General features: G+C 40.3%; 1 protein-coding gene across 4 annotated transcripts in view; it reads right to left on the bottom strand.

The window, feature by feature from the left end:
• Positions 1-25465, bottom strand: part of KIF16B (kinesin family member 16B) — a 143945-nt gene that overhangs the window by 24808 nt on the left and 93672 nt on the right. For 3 of the 4 annotated variants that reach the window (XM_042789553.1, XM_042789554.1, XM_032994769.2), the window contains 2 exons: positions 25130-25252; positions 16926-17015 (listed from right to left, as the gene is read on the bottom strand). In XM_042789553.1, coding sequence (XP_042645487.1) covers positions 16926-17015; positions 25130-25252 — 213 coding nt within the window. Of the gene's footprint in view, positions 1-16925; positions 17016-25129; positions 25300-25465 lie in introns of those variants that run through there. The other variant, XM_042789555.1, reaches the window with a different exon arrangement.

Genomic DNA, 25465 nt, shown 5'->3' with positions numbered 1-25465 from the left:
TCTGGATTCACCAATACATGAGCATCTTCTCCGGACGCACAAGTTCTCACAGGTCTGCTGTCTCTAATTCTGGGTAACTCTTTAAACTTTTAAGATCTTCTTGGCATGCTTGCCAGTTACCTTTCTCAGACAGGCACAACTGTTTCTCCAAACACCATTTCAACTTCATCTGTCACTGAAGAGGGCTAAGATCACAAGGAAGAAGTTCACCTCCTGTGAACCTCTCACTGATGATACAAAATTACCAAGTAGGATTGGGCACCCGTCCTGGTTTGACCCTGGTCAGCAACCAACCACCCCACAGCCACTCACCCACCCTCCCCCCCCAGCCTGGGAATGGGAGAGGGAATTGGAGGGGTAAAGGGAGACTCGCAGGTTGAGATAGAAACAGTTTAGAAATGGTAATAAAATAAAAACAATGACAGTAATAGAAAGTATAAACAGGCAATGTGCAATGCAAATGCTCACCACCCGCTGACCAATACCCAGCCCATTCCCAGCCAGCGATCCCGAAATACCAAGATCCTGCAATTGCAATCCCAGAAGCAAGAGAGAGCCCCCCCCTTCCCGACCACCCCTCCTCTATACAGTGAGCACGACACTCCATGATCTGGAATATTTCACTGGCCAATGTGGGTCTGGTGCTGTGGCCGTGCTCCCTCCCTGCTCCCTGTGCACTTGCGCACGGGCAGGACACGGGGAGTCAGAGAGTCCTTGAAATCTCAGCAGTAGCTGAAAACAGCAGTGTGCTATCAGCATTCTTCTCATACCAAACCCCATGCTGAACCTAAACCACAGCACTATTCTAGTTACTAAAAAGAAACATTAACTCTATTCCAGACCAAACCATGACACCACCAAATATTTCTCTCTTGCATTTCACTAACTGTGCCTCACTGGCCTTGAATCATGCTCACCTGCCTATCAAATAAACATTCATAATTATCAAAAATGTTTGAGAGTTGTCATATCCAAGTTTCTCCTTTAAACAAGAAGGCTGACCTAGACTCAATATGCATTTTTGGAGCTATGGTGGGATGTGGAGGCCACTGTTTATAACACTATTTGTTCTCCATTTAGTCTGCCTCCTGCTATTGAGAAAAATCAAATTAACTGCAGCCAAAGAAGTTATCTTGCATTACAGGGATGTTTTTCTTTTCCTTAAAGCAATTCTAGACTGGTGGGAATAATAACATACTAAAATAGAGCCATAAATGATGGTCAATATAGTATTTGAAAAATTACTTAAATTTTTTGTTCATTATAAGCACTATGATAGCATTTAAATACAGAATAACTATAAAAATGAGTGACAGGATGTATCAGAGCTCATGCAAGCCTTTCAGAGTTCTATAAAGTTATGCAGCTTTAGGATTTTAATCTCTCTTATGAAAATTGGAAACTAATATAGTGAGGGCATCTTTCTAAATATAAACCACTACACCTGCACAGCTCAAGACTATCAACTCAGGAAAGAGGGACAGAAACTGGCCCAAATGGCAAAGAAAGCATATTAAGTTCTCTATGCAGGCTGTAGAAAGGCAGAATAAGATGGTGCAGAAACAGCATAGACCAACCTAAATGATATCATTAGCTCACATGTAAACCAGTAAAAAACAAACAAAAAATAATGATATGATTTGTAGATGTATTTGAAAAATAAGCATGAAAAAATTGTGACATACCATGTCCTTGCAACCTTGATTTTGCTCCCTTGTTCATCTATCCCTTGTCCCAAGATGGAAGTCTCATGGGGAAAAATATCATTATCATGTGGCAGACCATGGACTAAGACAAGGGTATGGGCTGACCTAGAGAGTCTATGGACAAGTTTAACTTTTAGCTCATGAATTTGCAAACTAAACATTATTTTTTTTCATGTAGTCTCAGGTCACGGTGCTTGGTTATTTCTTTAAAGAAATGGCAACAACTGCTGGGTTGGCAAGGTCATGTCTTCAAAGCTCAACACATTAATCAATCTTCATCAATGCGTGGCTCAAATCCCACTTCTCAAAAAGAAGGTAAAAAGGGAATTTTTTGGTGCTCTCTGCAGGGTTTATTTTCCTTTCAAAACCTATTTGGGATTTGATTCATTATCTTCCCACTGGGACTTCTATCAAGGTTATGGAAGTGGCTCTGCAATAATACAAGGTGGGCCACACAGCAGACACCATCTTCGCTGTGGCTGTGTAGAGCCTTGCCCCACTCCACGCTGCGTTCCTGCCAACACCATGTCGGCTACTGGGCCACTTCAACCACACACCAAGAAGTCACACCACCATTTGACTTAAGCAACAGAAATAGATTCAGAGAGGAGAATTCACCATAGCAATTTTAACAGCTCTTCCCAAAAAGATTTGCTTGTTGCATATGAGCTCATCTCAGTGACATCTGGCAGCGTTTATGAAACAGCCCCGTCTCGTGTGGCCAACTGATGCCATAAATTTCAGTCACCCTTGCCTTTGAGAAATGCTAATAATGAAAACTCATCAAAGAGCAGCAATAATTTCTACTGCTGACTAGATGGATGCCTTTCTGACTACTCAAAATTAATGACAGATCTCAGGGTCTTAAAGAACAGCTGTCACAGAGAAATACACCTGCAAACAAATACGCAATATGCCTCGAAGTCTGATTTGCTATAGATCTAAAGCAGCAACTCTCACAACAAACTGGACCGATTACAAGAAGTTAACTAGCCTTCTGCATCATTTAAAACGATAAAACCAGAGAAAACACAGTGCAAGTATGCAAGTGAGAAGCTTAAAAGGAACTTAGTCCCCCCTCCAACAGTAAGAATGATTGATAGTCACATAGGTTATACACAAACCTTCACTGATGTCTAGTCTTACGGACGTTACAGAACTAGTTGCTTTATCACACAATTAAAAATTAGCTGTAATCCTCATACAAATTTGGGATTTCCCTCCCAGTATCACTGCTGTCACTAGGCAAAGCTTAAAATGACAGATAGCTAATTAAATGTAATAAACTTAAAAGACACGTTTTCAGGAGCTTGCTTGGCAAAGGATTTTAAATCTCCAGGACAGAAAAAGCAACTATGGGGGCAAGAAAGATCACTGTTACTATCAGTTTCACGAGCAATACCGTATTTAGTACTGCTCTTGAGATCTTATAGGCACAGTGGTGGGTGAGAATAGATATCTGTTTCCAAGTATAATAAAATTTCTCAATCAAGCACTTGAAGATAAATGCTTAGAAAGCAAGACCCATGTATATACCACATATACATGCAAAACTCAAAGACACACTCAATTAAAATGCCATGGTATCGAAGTCAACATAATTTTTCAGGGCAGCAGAAAAAACAGGGATGTGTTTAACTACTGCAAGGATTTGGGTTTGGATTGCATGTCAGTAATTTCACAATTACTGTCTGTCAGATGCTTTCTAGAAGGCTATAAATATTTCTGCTCCCAACAAACACTACATCACTGAGTCCGTGTAAAAGTGATGGTGCGCCACCTACGCAAGTTTTAGTAAACCAGAAAAACAGGGGAAAGCTAAAAGACCACATGAATTATTATTTTTTTTACAACATCCTTACAATGAGTTACAGCACATAAGAGCCTTCAGGTGCAATCAGAATGGAAATCACACTACATATGTAAATAAACCCCTGCAATACAGTAGTTTGCAATTACTTTAACAATACTGTTACTATTCAAAAATTTAACCGAATCTAAAATTAAAAGTATTCTTATTTATTCCCTTATTTTGAAGTAAAAATAAAATTGGAGTTAGAATTGAATGTACAGTGAGTAATTTAAGGATTTCAAATACTGCTAAAGCTTTGCTGTAATTTTTGCCAAAAAACACATAACAAGACTAGGACATGCAGTGTGTAGATGCAGACTCAAAGAAGTTCAAAATATTTCATAGAAAATACAGAGCGTACACTCAAACAGCCGCAGAGTGCCTGCATCACTGACAGTGCTGCACAACACATCATTAAAGTACTGTCAATACCCAGGAGTACCTACAAGTAAATATGATAGAAAATAATAGATTCAATATAGAAGAAACTAGCCACACAAAACTGTAGCTTTGAGTCTTTTTATCATTTACAGCACCATAACCGTTTATAGATAACCATGAATTAATTGAATGTCTTAACACTGGCTCCAGAAGTTGGCACCCATGAAAAGCAAGCTTTTTCATCTCACTTGCACTCATATCACCAACATCCCCATAACAAATTTTGTTTTTCAGATGTGGCCAGACAGCTTGCCCTCCGCACTATTATTCCCGGCTTTGGTTCTGAAATATACCCTACAGTAAACTGGACAACATCTTCCACTTTCAGTCTTCTCTTGACATTTTCAATTTTATACCTGCTGCTCAATATTATTCCTGAGAGCTACTGCTTCTTTATGTTTATTTTCATATTAAACCACAAGAGATAGTATTTTATTGATTTTTGTCATACAGAGATGTCTAATAAATTTTACTGCTTGGGCCTTCTTGCTTTGGGCTCTGTAGCGAGATAGACAATTCTCTCTTGTAAGATGAAGCTTTCTGTATGTTCTCTGTTGCAGAGACAGATGGTAAAAGGCCCTTCTAGATTTATTCTTTTTCATGTATTTACATTACAGCAGTCAAGAAAATATCCTGAGAGCCTCACAGGAAGATGTCATTGTGAATACAAAACTGAAGGCTTTCAGAAACTCATTTAGAAACTATACTATCAGCTGCACAGGTCTGTTTTCTTCATTTCTTCTAAAGTCAACTCATTTTTAATTAAGAAACACAATATTATTTTCACCATATCAAGTCTGAAAGCTCACTAGCAGGAACATGATGAAATAATATTTATAAAAGACCCCTAGATAAAAAGTGTCTCTTGTAGACTGCAACAATGCTAACCACGAGATTGGTTTTGGTGGTTTTTTTTAACGCAAATTCACCATTCAACTGGCCTAAATTAGATTAAAAAGGGGGCTATTTACAACAGAACACCGCAGTTATAATTAATGGCTCTCGGTGTTGCACTAGTAATCGGCCTCTCTCAGATGGACCCTGGACCCAGCTTGCACCTCACCCCGGTGGCTGATCCCCGAGTGCCAACGAGTGCCACCCGGTGTGGTTATTACCACCGTCCTGGCCCGGCTCAGGGACAGTTGGACCGTGCCCTGGCCACCGAGGTCCCTGCTGCGACCTGTGCTGCAGCCACCCCCACCTCCTGGCTTGTCTGCCCTTGTGCAACAGCCCCAGTTTTGCTTCTCCCTGGCAGCTGTGTAGGATCCTCCAGTGGGGAGTTCAGGGCAGGAGACTCACCTCCAATGCTCTGAAATACCACGTGAAGGCACTGACCTCTCTCTATAGTGAAGGCAAATGGGTTCTCTACTCACTGTTGACAAATTCAGAGGAGGAAAGTTATTTTTTCAAGAGCTTTCCTCTCCTGCAGACTACATCAGTCTTATCTGAATGGGGCCTCCATCGGTTAACAGTCAGCTGTATCTCAATCCCATTTAGTTAAGTCTCTCATTAGCTTAATACAACAATGCCAAAATAAACAGCTAAATATTCTTACTGTACTGCAAATTCTGCAACCTATATTTCCCTGTTCATTCTCCCAGTGGTTCCAGAGAGAGGACAACCCTGTAATATCCTGCTCAAACGCTTCCACATGAAGCTTGGTGTAATCCTCTAGATTAGGCAGTAAAAAAAGTTTATTGTAACACCTTCATATCTGCAGCTGTGTCAGTAATCCCGTCTAAATATGTAAGGAAGCAGTATAGTTGGAACCAGACAGTTTTTGCTACTATCTAGCCTATTTGTTCAAAACTAACCTGGGTGCCTTCACAAAAACTAGAGTTAGAGCTGGGTTCTCATACCCTACATCAGCTGAAAACAAAGGACTCTACTTGAAAAGTCTATTTAATCTAGCAGCATAACCCTGACCAACACAGAACAAGTTGTTTTCCACAAAACCTTTAGAAGACGGCAAGACCATCAATAACATCTAATGATTAATGGAAAACAAGTCTTAAAGCCCTCCAACACAAGGTAATAATTAAAAGAAAGAAACAGGAGAAACTCCAGTCCTCCTCAATGCCTTTCACTAAGTGGGAAGAAAGTAGAAACATAGAGTTGCAGCCTGAGGTGTTCCCCGAGACTACATTCACTCTGGAGCAGCTAAGAAATGGCTAAGTCTCATTGAGCACCTAAACCTCAAGTTACACTGTCCAGGAACCATTCTTCTCAGAGGCATTCCTCTCTCGCAGATAGCTGTTATCCATATAAAACTATTTTACTGATAAAACAACCTGAATAGTTTGATAACATGCAAATTCACTAGATAATTGAGCAGAGCCTCAAAAATCCAATTATTAAGTAATCAGAGCAATTATTCTGTCAAATGGTTTGTGAATTATGAGATGAAGGACTTGGCCCTCTCAAAATGCTTCTTTTTTCAATTTCTACATTACTAATGGGTAAGACTTTTGCACAGCACAATCAATGAAACCTGGCATTTGATGTCTGCCTGCAGGTTCATCTTGTCTTGTGCTGAATTTATCAGAAGACCTATAAAGCTAATGGTATTTTCCCACAGAACCATTTGGAAACTCACACGTTTCATTAGCTGCTCAAGACAGACCAAAAAAAAAACCACCAAAAAAAACAGGTCTCATCATCAACCAAAACACAGGAGGGGGGAAGGGGAAGGAGGAGTGATAGAGAGAAGCGGTATTTCTGCAGAATCACCTGTATCGAGCCAAGAAAACCTTGCTGCACAAATCTAGCACCCGAAAAACAATGTTCACAAATTAATCCCAAATTAATCCCAAAGCTGGGCTTTCACAAGGCTCTAACACGTTCAAATTCAGTTTTACGACAACAAATTCACACACTGAAGTCATTTTCCCACTAGAAACAGATTGGGAAATATGTATTATGCTGGAAGCAAATATGCCAGGGGGCTTCCTGTGTCTCAAATGCTCCAGTCCTGGTTAGCAACTATGAATTCAGAGGGACCACATGGAATAAATACACTTATCTGTAATCAAACTTGCACTGAACTACTTGATTTGGTTAGCAGCTATGTTTTTCACACTTTACTTACGGGAACAAATTCTCCTGCTCATTTGTAGACTGATGTACTGAGCAAAGTCCTAAAATTTATTTTAAAAACACCAGCAGTCAAAAGTCTTGTGCTGCAGAAAGGGCAGATGAAGTATTTGAGGATCTACCTCTTAAATCACTTCTGTAGCTAGTGGCAAACTAAAGCTGATATGGAAGTAATACATATATAAACCTGCAGGCTTTCAGAATGCTCTGAACATAATATAATTAGGAATGGGAGCTGGAAACGTGTATATGACAAAATATGTTTCCTGTGTATGTACTTCCTGGCTGTTACAGGTGACAAGAATCCAAATGCTAAAATTATCTATACCATAATTACTGTAATTTGTACTATATAAAGGTGAAGGCTATAATCACACGCTTGTATAATAGTGTTATAAGGTTTACACACAGATACGTATTCTAAAAATTACTACTTTATTTTTCTTTCAATATTTATGGAAAGATACATTACCAAGGCTAGAAAAGTTCCAGGCTAGAAAGTAAAAATTAAGGTCTGCCATTAGTTTAGGATTTATATTTCAAAAACCATTTTCTAAATGTTTTTCTATATAGTTATAATTCTTCCAGAGGTATTATTTTAATACACATCATGGCATTTCCTATTTACAGGCACATCAATGTGGCAAACAATTTTCATTTTACTCCATGCCAGCAAAAAAAAAAAACTTTTAGACTGTCTATGCATTCTTGGTGTTTGTCCAAATGTTGTCACATTAAATTTGTTACTCCTATTATGTTTTTCCATTGCATAAAAACAAAACTACCATACATATTCTTGATTATTTAAAAGAAAAAAAAGAAAAAAGTCCAAATTTGCTAGTTAATATCTCGAAACATCCTTCAGGTCCAGGCAGAACACATCAACAAGTTTATTTCTTCACTGGATCAAATTTTCAAACACAAAAATAAATCTTAAAATATTGTCATAGAATACGCTCACTAAGGATCATGGAGTTCCTAGAGGCTGAAAGAACTTGAACTAAGAATCCATATACAGACAAACCTAAACTTTCTAAAATAATGAGACAGAATTTGTAGCAAGATTTGTACCAACATGCTGATTACTATATGCTACACCCTGCTCTCTCTAGTACATGTAACCTGTGGTTTTAGATTGCTTCTTGGTCACAAGAGTTTCTAAACGGCAGCCTCAACAAAAATTGAACTTGTGAGCAGGCTGGGACTTTGGTCATCACAGAATCAAAGCTCTGGCTGAACAAACTAACTTTAAATATCATATTAGAAGTTTTTAATTACAGTTACTTACAGCTCTAGTGCTTTATACTACTTACAGTTGAACACCAGAAGCATCCAAACATCCAGAATTTTGCATTCAATGTGAGCATACTACCCAAATCTTACATACTAATTAAATATACGGTTACTGATGCCAGTAAATGAGAAAATCCAATGGTAAAACCAGCAGAGCTTCAGGTTGGCCAGCACTGATGCAACAAGCTTTGAATTTCCACTGCCAAACAAACTCCTAAGCTCCAGGAGCTCACTAGTTACATGGCAACTCGCTCACCAGCCCTGCAAGCCAAGTACCTCAAAGTTATTGCTTCCTCATCCTTTTCCCTTTCAAAGTAATCTCAGGAGATTAACATAAATTTTACATTTAATGGAACGCTACAGCTGCACAGTTACAAACCAGAATCAGAGCAGCCAGAGAGTCAAGATTCCAACTGAAATGCTGCCCTAAGTGCTCTACAAAGTCTGCTGCTTTAGCACTCTGGTCTTGGTTTAATTCCTCTATTTGTATTCTTCCTTAGGAGGGAAAACTGCACATCTCAGGTAAGACTTTTTAAAATAATTTAATAATTATATAAATACACAGAAATTACCTAATTATCCTTGAGACTAGCAGGAAAGAATAAAAATGTCCAAACCTCCACCAACCATGTCTTGAAAGTTAGTCCAAAATTGCATTTCTCTTTCAGTGATCCTGGAATCTCTTCTGGAATCTAGGGATGGTCTCCTAAAATTGATGGCTTCACCTCAAACCCATCCCCTCACCATTATCTGTGCCAGCACTTCCTGTTGAAGTTCTTCCTCTTCTTCCTTAACAAGAGCACCAGCTGTATGGACCACTTAAAAAGAAAATGGAGATTCCTCCCTGGCAGTCACCCAAGAAAGAAGTATGGAGGCAAAAGGAAGGACAGCGAGATCAGTCAGTGGTGGTTACGTGAACAGTTCATACCTCTTCATTCATCATTACCGAGCTGAATTACTCCTACACAATAAGTAGTACCAGAAAAGAATCTTAAAAAACCTTAAAGGATTACAAACTGGTGTCTGTTCTATTTTAACAGCAAACATATACGTAATATGTTGAGTGGCTGTGAGCAGTACGGATGGATGAAACAGGATCTGGCTTCACTGAGATACAAAACATTTCTTGTCTCTCTTCTCTGAGATGCAAAATACTTCCACTAAAAAATGGACAGACTATTTTAAAGTTTTGAAAAAATCTGAAATATTTAAGGGTATTTTTAAATAAGCTTGCAACAAATGTTTTGAGTTCAGTATATTTTCCAAACTATTCATATACTATTTCTAAAAAACTTGAGAAATATTTTCTGCTCTGAGTTTCATGCAATTCTTACAGATATGCAAACAAAAGAGCAGCCTGTTAACTCCTCCAGTTGACGAGAGCCTTGAGTTCACTCCAACAGACTGATAATCTGTTACACAAAGAGATTTTTGAAAAGGAAAGGATACGCTCTTCAAAAATAAATTAAAAAAAAAAAAAGAATATATAATTGATTGACACTATTGAGGAAAGCCTTTCCTCCAGAACGGTATGCTAAAAAAAAAAAAAAAAAAAAAAATGGAAACCAGACAGCATTTTTTCTTAACAGTTATAAAATACAAGCTTTGCTGTCCAATACTTAATGTATCTGAAAAACCCTGCCATCTGAGCAATACTCTTTAACCCTAACCTCCAAGATCCATGATATTTATGTGTTACTGCAATATATCGTGCACATTCATTTCTCTTGTGGGAATAGAGGATGGGGGTAGAGGCAGATCACATGGTAACTTTGGCTTCAAAGTTTAAGTTTATGTAGACATTCCTGCTGTTTCAGTCATGTAAGATGACAAAAACCAGACCAGCAGAAGGGGAAGCTGGGTCAATGACAACCTGAAATTCTTTTACAATTATAAACAGTCCTTTTGTGCTTTACACTGTGAAAGAAACAAATATATATTTATATCCAAACCTCCATACATCAAATACAAATACACAAATTATTACATTCTGTTGAATAAGCTAGAAGTCAATAGCCCTGGCACTCCTGCAGAAATCTTGCCTACACATGTCCTTATCTCCATTAATGAATCTATAAATGCAAGCATACTTTTTAGCTTCTCCTTGCCAGCTCTCCATGAATTTACCAATATTTTAAGTTGAGAATCACTACTAGTAATAAAAATGCCTCAATAATAAATGCTTCCTTTAACACCATGTAGAGATTTTTAAGCACACGGGAAGAGGTTTCAAGACTGGCAGGGAACTCCATAAGCAGAGCCTACAGTGAAAGCCCCACAAAACATGGCTTAAATGCCTGGATGCAAGTGAGAATTAAGGACCCCCACACGAAGGAGGGATTTCATAAACCTTGGGTTTGGGTAGAGCGAGATAAATAGACAACTGTTCCTCTGCTCTTCTTTGAAAGAGGGAAGAGCCAAAGTCTTAAGAAGGGACCCACTGACCACCCCAACAGTGCATCACTCAAACCTGCTGAACTAACAGAGATGGGAGAGTGAGTTTTCCTTCATAGCAAGACGGGGATCAGGAAGGGAAAGTTTTCTGCAGAAACCAGCACTCCTGTAGTATTTCGAAACTATGAACTGATAAGAAAAGCTGAAGGAGGAAAAAAAAGAAGAATCTTACTCTGAAACTTGTCACATCCCTATTAAAGACCCCAGTTGTTCCTGTTTCTGACTAGTAACAAACAAAAAAATATATCCATTACAGAGACTACTGCATCTGCAAATCAAGTATGGTCTTAATTAGAATTCAAAAAATAATAGAGTCATTAACAATCTAGTAGCGTAAGAAAGCTGAAGCTGGGCAAATGACAATCATGCAGACCTAAAAAAAAAACAGGCATTGTTAAATGCTTGGTACTCATCTGCCATTGGCATAATCTCACCCTGCTGCAGCTTCTTCAGTCTTTCAAAATTTGCATGTGACACATTTCAATTAGATAATCAGTTGTCAGCAGCCACTTAATTACATCAGAAGAAATGTGCAGGTATATAAAAACCATGGCATATTGTAAGACTGGAAGACATTAGATAGTTTCTGCTTCTGAAAGAGATACTTCTTTTTTTTAAACCTTCCTAATAAATCAGTTTGCCAATACATTCCTTTGGGAATTCAGTGGCGGCAACAAGAAATGCAAGATCAGCAAATTATTAAAATACTGATGTAGTAACTCAGAGCTGAGTACTAATGAGCTGTAAAGTTCACTTCTAAAAGCAGGACACATACATCAAACACATCCACAGTATTTTTGCTGTTCATTATAAATATTAATGTAGAGTTGGAAGGTAAACGACGCAAAATAAAATTCAACTCTGATGGATTCTTGTAACATTCCTTTTAAGGATCAAGGTTCTTTGGAATAATATGCACTAATTAAGGAAGCAACTTTGCCAAGTTTAGTATTAAAATGTATTTTAACATTTTGGTTAATCCTAAATCAGGTCAATGACACACGAGCAGAAGCAGACAGATGATTTTCAATTTACCAAACAAACTGAACTTCTATTCATGTTGCAAAACTAATCCAAAATTGCCATAAATTAAGGCTATTTTAAATAAAGGTAGAAATATGGGAAGCTATTGATCATTCACGTATGTAACACTGATAATGAAATTCCTTCAAAGAAAACAAACACCAAATCTTTACTACAGCGCATGATGTTATGTGTTTCATCCATCACAATGCATTCTTCCCCTCTGGTGAACAACGACACAGTAGTTTGTAGAAATACTGACAGGTAGAAGAAACCAACTGCATATTAGCTAGGTTTCTTCTGCCCAACAAACCTGCCATTTCCTTGTGGTGCCCCAAGTCTCAAATCAGGAGTAGACACAACACAACAGCCTGTACTACGTAAAATAGAGAAGACAACATCAATACTGCAAAGATTTCCAAAACATGTGCTTAAGTGACAGTACCTATCTAAAAACAGTAGATGACGTGATCAAATGCTTCTCTCACTTCTCCTGAACTTTAGCGTGCTTTGTACTTGGCAAAGATTTGCACACTTGGACCTCACTGATAATTTATTGAAGGCTGTTGTGAAGTAGAGGCTCAGTAAAGGCTGGAAGAAGATACTACTAAGATCTTTTGTTTCAGAAAGTAACATGACTAAACATTTCTTTCAAGTTTATTAGAAGCCAAAACATGTTAGTATGCTTCTCCAAAGAGTATCATATTTTAGGGAAAGTTATATTGGCAAACTTTTAAGACTTTTAATTTGTGTATTTGCCGTTACACAAATTGTTGAGAAGGGAACAGATAATTTAAGAAAAGATACTATAATGTGTTTCTTTTGTGGAAATTATAAATTTTTCCATGTGAACCGTTAAACCAACAATTCCATCAATGTACTCTAGATGTGAATCTCAGTAAGTTTACCTAAGTCACAGACATACGGCAACACAGAAGTATCAATAAGAAATAAACCGGCACATTAAACTAGAGAATGTATTGACCTTGCAAGCATGACCACAATCAGATGAAAAAAGCTAAAAAAAAAAAAAAAAAAAAGGTAAAAGAAATTGTCTATACAAGATATTATAAAATGAGTGGTGTAGAGAATGAAAAATATAACAAAAATCCACAGGAAAAATATTAATCATGAACTAATAATTACAATGATAACAATTTCAGCTGGTAAAACTCCAAGATGAAGAAAACTACGCACCTTTGCTCTAGACTAGGATTTTTTTTCTCACTAGTATGGTCTTGGATGCTGGACTTTATTTTGACCTAGTGTCCTGGATTTGAGTGAGTGGTGGGGTTTTTGGCAGCAGGGGAGGGGGCTATAGGAGCAGCTCCCCTGGGAGAAGCTTCTCGAAGCTCCCCCAGCTCCAAGTCAGCTCCACCTCTGCACCAAAACTGAGCCCATCAGCTGCACCTCTGCGATAACGTATTTAAGAAGGGACGTGGTGAGGAGCAGTGGGACTGGTGAGGAGGAGTTGGGGCAGCTGCGTGAGCACCAAGGTCAGTGGAGGAACGGAGGAAGAAAGGAGGGGGGAGGTGTGCCGGAGCAGAGACCCCCCTGTATCCTGTGGGGAGACGGCAGGGCAGCCCCCCCCTGCCACCATGGAGATCTACGGTGGAGCAGACATTGATTTATGGCCTGTGAGGGGCCTCTCTTGGCCAACCAAGATGACTGTGCCCGGAGAAGGCCGGGGTCTCATGGGAAAAGGCAGCCCCGCTGCTGTAATTCAGCGCTGGGAGGATTGCAGCATGCGGGGGAGTCCCACGCCGGAGCAGCTCGGGAAGGGCTGCAGCCGTGGGAGGGAATCCAGTCGGAGAAAGTTTGTGGACCCACGATGGAGCAGTGTGGGGAACGCTGCGGCCCGTGGGAGGGACTCATGCTGGAGAAAGTTTGTGGAGGACTGTCTGCTGTGAGAGGGGGACCACGATGGAGCAGGGGGAACAAGTTCCAGAAGCTCCCCTCATCAAAGAAGGAAGAAGCGGCAGCACTGACTGCGCCCCCCATTCCCTGCCCCTGCGCCACTGGGGGAGGAGGTAGAGATATCGGGAGCAGAGCTGAGCCCGGGAAGAAGGGAGGGGTGGGGGGAAGGTGTTCTCAAGATGTGGCAATGCTTCTCACTGTCCTACTCTGTTAAGTGTTGTTAGTGTCTGTAATAAATCTATGTTCTTTTTCTCTTCTCCTAATGAGTCTGCCTTTTGTCCATGACCATAAAGTGTGATTTGCCCCTCCCACTCCTATCTTGAACCCCAAGCCTGGCTTATTTTTCCCTTCTCATCGCTGGGGGGGAAGGGAGGAGTGAGCGGCTATGTGGTCCTCAGTTGCCCTCTGAGCTCAAACCACGACACCTATTAAAACCACTCCTGTGTTCTCATGGTTCTTCCAAAAAAAAAAAAAAACCCAAAACAAAACAAAAAAAAACACAAACCAAAACCCCAAAAACAGAAAAAAAAAAAAAAACAAAAACAAACACACACTCCCTCCTATTAACACCAAAAAAGCCTGAATTTGTACTGTGAATCACAAATGCCTCAAATGCTTGATTCAGAAAGGGTGACATTAATATGCTGCAGCATACAGGACATTTAATAGTGGTTTTAAGAACATCAGATTCCTCCTGAATCTGATTACTACATACAAGAAAAACTCTGATCTCCCTCTGACATAACTGTAAAAGCCAAATTCAGTTGTTCCTCAATTTACTGTCAGGACCGATAACAGACTCTGAAAAAGGCTACTCAAACACATTTTCCTAAATGGGGAAGATCAGTCTGCAGAGAGATTCAGGTGGCCCTTTTCTATTTCAACTGGATGACTGCCTAGATGTTCTTTCAAGAGTTAGATGCAATTAGCATATTACTGTTGACAGACTATAACATCCAAAATAAAATGGCCATTCATTCAAATGAAAAGTATGATACTGATGTTCATTCAAAAATAGTATTTTTAAAAGCATCTGTGGAAAGCGAACGTTTCAATTTTCCATACAGAACTCATTTTTACCTTTAAAAGTTTTCTGACAATCAGAAAAGATTATCTAATTTTCTTTTTCTTCTTTTTAAAAAAGAACCTTTTCCTTAGTTATTTGGTGCATGGTAATTTCCATTTCTAGTTTTGGAACTGGAATTATCTTAAGGCCCAGAATCTCCACAAAACACAGATCTACATATTTTACTCTTTAAAACTCAAGGTTGTTCCATGCTCAATAAACTTCAGCTTAAAGAATACAACAGTGAAGACCAAGAAAGCATTTGCACACTATTGCATCTCTCTCTCTCGGACACATTAATGGTTTTTAATATATTGCCCATGAATATACGGCCCAGGCTTCTTTAGTTGTGCTAACTCAAACCAGGATCACTTCCACTGCTTGAATGATTTATTTCGTCTAATATCCAAGGGAACAAGTAGAAGAGAAGCAAAATGTTAATAAATAAGAGTTAGATGTGGAAACCAAGAACTGTAATTCTAAAAATGCTCACTCCAATGAACTGAAGCTTTGTCAGGCACAGCTCTTCATATCCTGAATGCCCAGAGTCTCTGAGGTGGTTCAGAAAGATCAATTTTCCATTTTGCAGAAACCTGGAAGCCACTATTACGAAAAGGTAGCTGTGGAACAACGCTCTTTTAAATGAGGTGTTGTCAGGATGACATGATTTGACTGCAAGTATCTTGCAATGAACAAAACAGCAACCTCCAGGGAACGACACCAGTCAGCAGTAAAGGGAATTAATGGCTAGAGGCAACACATGGAGTCACAGTTTCACTGCAACATCTATCCTATATCTAGCAGCCCTGGAGTTTTAAAGTGCTGAAGGGCTTGCCAATCTTACTAGAAGCATATAGTTGAAAGGAATCACAATCACAGAAAAGTTTGGGTTGGAGGGGACCTTAAAGGGTCATCTAGTCCAACCTCACTGCAAGAAGCAGGGACAACTAGACCAGGTTACTCAGAGCCCCATCCAACCTGGCCTTGAATATTTCCAGGGATGTGGCACCTATCATCTCTCTGGGCAACCTGTGCCAGTGTTTCACCACCCTCATTGTAAAAAATGTCTTCCTTATATCTAGTCTAAATCTACCATCTTTTAGATTAAAATTATTACCCCTTCTCCTGTCACAACAGGCCCTGCTAGAAATCCCCCCTGATCATCTTTGTGGCCTTCCCTGGACACACTCCAACAGGTCCGTGTCTCTCCTGCGCTGAGGGCCCCAGAGCTGGACACAGCACTGCAGGGGGGCCTCACCAGAGCACAGTAGAGGGGCAGAGACACCTCCCTCAACCTGCTGGCCACACTTCTCTTGATGTAGTTTAAGATTACAGTTGGCCTTCTGGGCTGTGAGCGCACAGTGTTGGCTCGTGTCCAGTTTTCCATCCCCCAGCACCCCCGAGTCCTTCTCCACAGGGCTGCTCTCAATCCCTTCGCACCCCAGCCTCTATTGGTACTGGGGGCTGCTGCAGCCCGGGTGCAGGACCCTCCACTTGGCCTTGTTGAACCACACGGGCCCACTTCTCAAGCTTGGCCGGGTCCCTCTGGATGGCATCCTGTCCCTCAGCTGTGTCAACCACACCGCTCAGCTCGGTGTCATCTGCAGGCTTGCTGAGGGTGCACTCAATCTCACTGTCTATGTCACTGATGAAGACATTAAACAGTACTGGTCCCAGTACAGACCCCCTAGGGACACCACTTGTCTCCGACCTCCATTTGGACACTGAACCATTGACTACTACCCTCTGGATGTGACCATCCAACCAATTCTGCATAAACTGAACCGTCCACCTATCAAATCCATGTATTTCCAATTCAGAGAGAAGGCTGTTGTGGAGGACCACATCAAAGCCCTTATAGAATTCCACACAGGCAACATCCATAGCTCTTCCCTTCTCTACTGATGTAGTCATTCCATCACAGAAGGCCAATAGGTTGGTGAGGTAGGACTTGCCTTTGGTGAAGCCATGATGGCTGTTCTCAAATCACCTCCCTTTTTGAGTAAAAATCTTTCAAAAAATTTATTTTCAAGTCTCTACTTCCACCTTCACCTGCAAAAGAAGTCTTACCAAAACTTACCTCAGGATACTTCAGTTTTAAAGTCTTATGCATTTCTCGAAAACGACTGTACCGCCTGAATACTGTCCATGTCTCATCCAGGACTGTTATCTATATCAGACAATATAAGAAGAAGAAACAAAAGTAAAACCACACAATGCACCACACTAAAACCCATGCAGTATAGAAGGTTATTAGGGTAAAACGGGCAATTCTTAGTTCCCTTAAGCCCATAAGCTTTTAAAGGTTTACTTAATTTTTCTTTCAGTACAGTGACAGAACTATATTTAATAAGAAGCACTGATTGCAAAGCAAAAAACCTCAACGTATTTATTCTCTATTCCGGAGTGGTTTGACAAGGCTGTAAACACATTAAAATAAACTTGGTGCAGTTATGCAGCTCCCAGCATTAAAATCAGTGGGTGTTCCTTTAATGAATAAATAACTGCCAGCACAAGTACAGTGTAGCTTCTCTATACATTCACAGAAATCTATATTCTCATGTACACACACACACACATATATATAGATATACACAATTAATAAATACACATTTCCTGGACATACAGAATTCATTATCACATAGACTGGGATTCCAATTTGCAGGGTTATATAAATTATATATGCCAGCTTTCAGTAAAAGATATTCCTTTACAACACTCTTGGTTTGTGACATCAATATGTTGATGAACTTCCCATTTATACAGGAAGTTTCATTAAAATTAACATAATTGCTCCTGTGAATAAAGTGCAGAGCAACAGCACTGAACGGGGGAGGGCAAGCCAACCTTACCATCGGTTACTCACAAAGTCCTCACTGGAACTGAGAAACCAACAAAAATTTCAGGGAAAGAAAATTTTTCACTGTCTGAAATTAGATGAAATGAAAGCAATTTGTAAATGGGTCACGAAAGTGATGTGACTGGAGCCTCTGGTTTTACAGTGGAGTCTTTCTGTAGCTCTGGTGATCCAAGGCTACCCAGAAGCAATGCTACAGGGAGAGGTAGGCATTTTTCTACATTGACTACTAGAGCTGGACAAAGCCAAATGGCATTGCCTAAACCTAAAAAGACTGTTCTTTTTTTCATTTAACAGGCTTAACGTGATATTACCTCTGCCTAGCTATGATTTTATGGAGGAAGATCAAAAATAAGAATTTTCATAAAACACGTTTCACGACACGGGCTTTTTAATCTTAAGGAGACTCCTAAAATTCACATGTAGTTCCCTCACTACTGTGCATACCAGAAAGTTACGGAGGTAAAGAGAGTTGCAATGGATTAGGATAACACGAGTAGGAGAAATCAGAGCAATAAAGCCAGAGGAAACCAGCATCCAAGCACGATTGTTGGTAACCGCTACCACGCTCACAACAAACTCATGTCTGGTCCACCCTTCCCCATCCCCACTGCCTTTGCTGCTGGATACAGAACAGGGAAACTGGGGGAAGTGTTTTACAAATCTAAAATTCTTGTGTGTTTTATGACATCAGGAACCAGGTTTGGTTGAGTATTTTTCTATTTTTAACTAAAAGATGTAAGTGAACAAAACTGGCTTCTCAAAACTTCTCACAAACATTAAACACAGGTTATTCTAGCACATGTCCACAATTCAAATTCATTATTTCTGATAAAAATCATCTTTCATGTCATCAGTAAGCTTGATAACTACTAGGACATCTGCATGATGGACTGTATTCCCTCAATATATTGTTAACAGTGTCTCAAACTTCACAAATCATGTGAATGGATTTAACATGTCTAGGCAGGTATAAATTTTAAAAGTTACTACTCAGGAATATGCATGTTACACTTATCTCGATTAATTACTTTAAATGGCTTTGTGATTTTAAAGTTCAAGTAAGTATTAGAGTGCAATAGATAATCATAAAATAAAGATGCTACTCATTCCTGCTTTCTTTTTGCTTTAATTCTGTTAATATTTTTGTGAAATCTTGCTGTGATAATTTGATGTGCACATGACCTTTATTCAAGAGTGACCTCTTTTTTCCATAGGGTTTCCACAGAATCATGCTTTTAGTGGAGCAGCCTCACACAAAGCATCCAGGACTCTTCCAGCTACACAGCCTGGGGAAGAGCACGTATGTCAGCTTGCCAATCAATAGCTAGCTGTGCATCTGACAGCTGTATAGGTGATAAGGTGGTACCAAACTTACACAAATCAAATTGCCTGCAGCCAATTATTTATTAGCTTTCTTCTACAAAGGTTAATAAACAACTTGTTACAGATGGACAGGAAGGAAAACAGCAAAGCCATATACCAGTGCTGCCTAAGAAGTGAAGGTTTTCCCTAGAGCATTCCCTGAAAGCTTGGCTTTACCTGACTCGGTCCCTGTCATCCTCTGCATTTGCTTTCCTAATTGTCCTGGGTTGAGTGAGCAGTGGGGTTTTTTGATAGCAGGGGAGGGGGCTATAGGAGCAGCCCCCCTGGGAGAAGCTTCTCAAAGCTTCTCCAGCTCCAAGTCAGCTCCACCTCTGCACCAAAACTGAGCCCATCAGCTGCGTCTCTGCGATAACGTATTTAAGAAGGGACGTGGTGAGGAGCAGTGGGACTTGTGAGGAAGAGTTGCTGCAGCTGCATGAACACCAAGGTCAGTGGAGGAACGGAGGAAGAAAGGAGGGGGGAGGTGTGCCGGAGCAGAGACCCCCCTGTATCCTGTGGGGAGATGGCAGGGCGGCCCCCCCTGCCACCCATGGAGAGCTACGGTGGAGCAGACACTGATTTATGGCCTGTGAGGGGCCTCTCTTGGTCAACCAATATGACTGTGCCCGGAGAAGGCCGGGGTCTCATGGGAAAAGGCAGCCCCGCTGCTGTAATTCAGTGCTGGGAGGATTGCAGCATGCGGGGGAGTCCCACGCTGGAGCAGCTCGGGAAGGGCTGCAGCCGTGGGAGGGACTCACGTCAGAGAAAGTTTGTGGAGGACTGTCTGCTGTGAGAGGGGGACCATGATGGAGCAGGAGGAACAAGTTCCGGACACTCCTCTCACCGAAGAGAAGGGAAGTGGCAGCACTGCCAGCATCCCCATTCCCTGCCCCTGCGCCGCTGGGGGAGGAGGTAGAGATATCGGGAGCAGAGCTGAGCCCGGGAAGAAGGGAGGGGTGGGGGAAGGTGTTCTCAAGATGTGGCAATGCTTCTCACTGTCCTACTCTGTTACGTGTTGTTAGTGTCTGTAATAAATCTATGTTCTTTTTTTCTTCCCCTAACAAGTCTGCCTTTTGCTTGTGACCATAATGGGTGATCTGCCCCTCCCAATCCTATCTCGAACCCCAAGTCTGGCTCATTTCTCCCGTTTCATTGCAAGAAGAGAAGGGGGAAAGAGTGGCTGCATGGTGTTTGTCTGCCAGCCAGGCTCAAACCACAACACCGATTCTTGTAATGAGACTAGGAGGTAATACATTGCAAAATTTAATTACTGTTACTGCTGATACTACTGGAAAATGAATTTCAAAGCTAAACCAAATATTAATCAGTCCCCAAAGCTCAACAATAATGTTATTAGGATCAATAGGAGAATTACAGCACACCTGACATAGCAATAGCATTTTCAGAACAGGACCTTTTACTTCTACAGCTGATCCAGGCAGTTTGGGCTGAGATTCTTTTCCCACACTTAAAAAAGCTGTATGACTGACTATATAGGCTGTGTATGTATGGGACCCAGACATATGCAGATCCTCGAAACAGGAGCAAGTAAGGCAAATTTGAAAAGCTGTTTACTTGTAATTTACTAATATAGTAGTTAAAAATTTTTCTTAATTAAAAAAATAAATGGTTGAGTAAATCTGTAAGACAGATTTTCAAAATATTCTTATCTAGGCAGTTACGTGATTCTAGACCTGCCTCAGAATTGTGACTTTTATTCAAGCACACCATTTCCTATGTAAAACTTGTAAATTTGAAAGGAGATGCTACAGTCCTGTCTCCTTAACTTGTTCTGCATGATGACTGACAGAAAATAACCCAACAGACATTTTCAATTTATTTCACTGTAAAGAACATCATAGAATTTGTTCCCCCTCTGCCCCATGGAAATTAAAGTAAAACCTCTGCAGAGAAAAAAAAAAAAAATCCACCTAATTCTGAAGCAATTAGAAAGAACTAAAGAATAGAACATGGCCACCTTACTTATCTGAGCTGGTTAAACTGGCTACACTGATTGTGAAAACTCAGATTTCTCTAGATGGACCTTGCTGAAACTGTTCCTCACACTGTCTATGAATACAGTATCCAAAAAGCTAAAAAACTTGCAGAAGGGATTTATGCAGATCTACTTCCTGGAACCTTTTTTTATTTATTATCGAGGGTAATAAACCAATAGATTTGAGAGAAGATTGGGCTTTTTTTTTTTTCTAATTTAGGTAGATATGGGTCATGAATTGTTCTCTTGAAGAACTACATATCAATGAGCACTGCTTCTGCCTTAATCCAATTCTATAATAATTTGCTGAGCTCAGAATGAAACTTTGACTGGAAACATAGACATTTTGAGCAGGCCCACCACAGCACTTGGCTGAACAGAACTGTGACCAGTCCCAGAGAACAGTACTGCTTCGGGGTGCATCTGTCTGGATCTTCTCCTCTATAGAACTCGCCAAAGACGACTGAAAGGCTTTGAAACACAAGAAGCAGCCAGTTTCGAAAGAATATCAAACAGGATAGATAAAATAAGAGAACTCAGAAGAACAAGGGAAAGCTGAATAAAAGTGAGCAGGCTTATCAGCTTTCCCTCTTGTCAGAGGGCCCTGCAGGGCTGTGCTTGACTGCAGGCTCTGCTTCCCTCACCTGCTGTCGGGAAACCCTGTGTGCCTCTGTGCGAGCGGGACTTCCCCCATCCCTGCCGCCTCGCTGCTCCTGCCGCTGTCCCGCCTGCAGCCACAGGCACCGTCTGGAACAGCTGCCAGTGGTCTTATCGATGCAAAAGCTCTTCCCACATGCTGTTTCTAGCACAGCCCTGTCTGAGTATCTCGTGTATCACAACAACATGAAAGGAAGAGGAGAATACAGGAATAGTTTTCCGGTACTCTAATTCAGCTCTAACATAAATATGTTCAGACTTGATTAAGTTACTACTGTTTCACCATCTCTTCAAAGACAACAAACAAAACTGTCACTCAAATGGAAGTTTTCTTGGAAACGTATCTATTCATACAGAATACTCAACAGCACATCAGCATAAGCAGCTCTGTGACATCTCTTGCTGCAAAAGAAGCAGGTGCTATTTTAACTCTAATGAAGTATGGTTTTGTTTCTATTTTGAACTCTCTCCGTGAGTTTCTCATGGGAGTCACTCAAACATCTTAAAGTAGGATATCTATCCAGTGGAAGAACCTGAACAGACAGACCATATTGCTGGCCCATTCCCAAATGTTATATACATCCACATGGACAAGATGCCAAACCTGCATTAAAAAAAAATCTTTTTGGATGGTACATTAGGGTTGAAAGACTTACAAACTGACCATGATGCTGCCAAGAAAAGTGGAACTCATTCCCTCTCTTTTGGCATGTAAAGGAAATAAATATACAAATTTCTTTGCAATATGCAATGGTAAAGGTTGTTACACACAGAAATTTGTTATATTTGTTCCTATATACAGCAGTATGCCAGGATTTAACTACAAATACAATGACTAGGAACATCTGATGAATAAAATACTTCTGAGATACCTAGGATTCAATGGTTTAACAATTCAACTCAATCATCTCTTGTCCCTTTGTTAGATTTCAAAGTGCTGCTACATGCAAATCAGTCAGCTATCCATTTTCCCAAAAGCAAGAGGAACCTTGGTGAAGAAAGCTTATTTGGGAGCTAGCAAAGGACATGAGATTAAAACCACCCAGCCCTTCCCCAAAACTTACACATACTCTGGTATGAGATCACCTGAAAATAAACTTGAATAAGTAGAGTAAGGCTGAAATAGGGAATTATTTCAACAACTGATGTTGTATCCTGACCCACTGAGAAGGGATGAAATAAACAGGTACGTGTTCTCTCCTCTCTGCTCTGTTTTCCTACTTTCCTGATTGTCAAGGAAAAAAAAAAAAAAAAAAAAAATCGCTCTACCACGTATTCTGATTTCCCATCGAATAAAAGTAACAGGAGCTGAAGATTAATACAGATGAAATTAGAGCAGGGAGTTCTGCAGGGGAAAGATTTGAAATAGAAAAGTTTGTGGAAGAACTTTAGCTTGGAGGCAGATCCTGACCACAGCAAAAGCAGTGCACTATGAGATACAGAGACCTGGAGGCAGAGCATGAACAGTTGATCGATTTGTGTAAGTGAATGACTGTAAGAAACATCCCAAAGACAGCCAAACTAAGATCCATAGCAGCTTCAATATTTAGTGCTCTATGGAAGTTGACAGCAACAGAATACAATTATTAAAGTGATAGCCCGTTCCCTACCACATATGTCATCCATTTCTTTGCTTTGAACTTCATCAAAGCAGCTATTTAAGCAGCAGTTTCTTTTAGAGGCAGCCTAGAAATGGCTCAGGAGAGGTAGAAAAGATGGTACTGCAAGTACGACAAAAGAGAACAGCCAGTCCATACACACCACTCTTAGCCAGCGCATCTGCTATTTCCATGCCATTACTGAGGTTAGGTTGCAAGCCTCGCTTCTCACAGAAGCAAAATACAAGCAAAAGAACTGCTGAAGCCTAGTTCCATATGCATTTGTGTCTCTCATTGGTATATCCTCTTGTTCTCTCCTGGTTATGAAACCCACCCCTTTGCAACATTTTTGTCCTATTGCATTTCCCTCCAGATAAGTCCAAATCTTCCTGCACATACTCTTTAACCGTCCCTTCACCCTAAGATCTTGCAGCTGCTTACATGGGTTTTAGGGATGATGTGAGAATATTTGGAAAAGAAATCCACCAACTTACTAAAAAGATAAAACACTTCTTTACTGTATTTACCTTCACTAACCATCACCCAGTTTAGTAAATCCTGTGTGCTGAAAATAGTTGGTGGCTGAAAGAATCCTTGGGGAAGTTTTGTACATGCTTACCCTTCTCTCAGTGTCTCCATGGCTCTGGGCTTTCAATGGCTCCAGGAAATTCAAAGTTCATAAGGCAAAAGGATGTATTCCATTCACAAATTGTGCAACATGTTTTGAGATGAAAATTTAATTAGATCAAACAGACCTAAGATTGCCCATCTTAATAAAGGCCTTTGTAAAAGAGAACGTAAGCATAGTTCAAAAATGGTCCTGTACACTGTGAGGGCAGGTCACTCCAGCAACTTACACCAGCTAACGAAGCATCTGGCAGTGCATTCAGTGAAGACAGCTGCCAATTCTGTCTCTGATGCCATGTACATCAGTTATACTACATGTTCACATGCACCGAGAGCACATTTCTAATTAGACTTCACATTGGGCTTTGAAAAAACACTGGCTTAGTACCAGAGGAAACATACTGAATATGCATTTTTTTCTGGCATTTCTGCACAGGTTATCAACAGAGGAAGCTACTAGAATGGAGAGGAAGCAGATAAGAGTTTGGAGAAGCAAGACCTTGGGAATACCCAGTGGGAAGAATCAGAACAACAAAGAAAGCCCAAAATGAATCAAGCTTTTGTTGGGGCTACGTGCAAAATACTTTAACTACACTTTCATTATTACAGGTAAACATTTCAAATCTAATCATCTGCTATACCTGACACTTGCATCTCAATAAAGGGCTTTCCTATAGCCAACATGCATTTAATCCTCATCTCTGCAACACTTTCAACTGAATTATTTGACACTGGATCTGGAACTGCTCACTCCAAGAGTCTGACCGCCAATCTCCTCTGTATGATCGATCCAACTGGGAAACACCTGTCTTTACAGCGTCCTATATTGTGCATGCCTTCTCACCACCTCTCTCATGCAACAGTACTGAGACCACTTAGGCAACGGAAAGAGAACCAAACATTGCACTTAGTGGGACAGAACCATTTCATTGGGGTTAGTAAGGTGATTTCTGGAGCGTGCAGATTCTCAGCTGCATTTCCAGCTGCCGCCTTCATCTTTGCTAACTGTGATACTGTCACAGTGAACACCGACGGCTGGACAGAGCAAACTAGGAACTACTCGGTTTTAAACAAAAGATATTTTACTATTATTATTGTTACTATGATGCTACTGTTGTACAAATGCAAGCAACATGTGTACAGAGACTCCAAACATTACAGAGAAGCAACTGAAAAGCACTTACCTTTATTTCAAACTCATAGTGTTCATCCTTTCCCTGCCCACACAGGACATAGCGTGGAATACTAATTTTAACTGGGTCCTTTAGGTCGTCTGGATTTGCTCCCAGTGAACGACAGACCATCCGCTTTCATGTGCATACCAAATAGGGAGAACAAAGGAAAACCAAAATCACTACATAAGGAAAAAAAGAAAAGAACTTCACTAAAAATGAGAAAATGTTCTTGGCCGGAAAAGCAGGGAAAAAGAGCTCGGAGGAGGCAGCAATTATTTCTAAAATGAAGGAATTATTCGAAAACAAAGTGGGGCTCCTTTTATAAGCAAGCGCTAGCATTTTGTT

Source organism: Tyto alba, unplaced genomic scaffold (assembly GCF_018691265.1).
Source record: "Tyto alba isolate M040663 unplaced genomic scaffold, T.alba_DEE_v4.0 Super-Scaffold_16, whole genome shotgun sequence".
NCBI lineage: Eukaryota > Metazoa > Chordata > Aves > Strigiformes > Tytonidae > Tyto > Tyto alba.
Note: the sequence above shows the minus strand (reverse complement) of the source record. Positions and strands in the feature narration are given on the sequence as shown.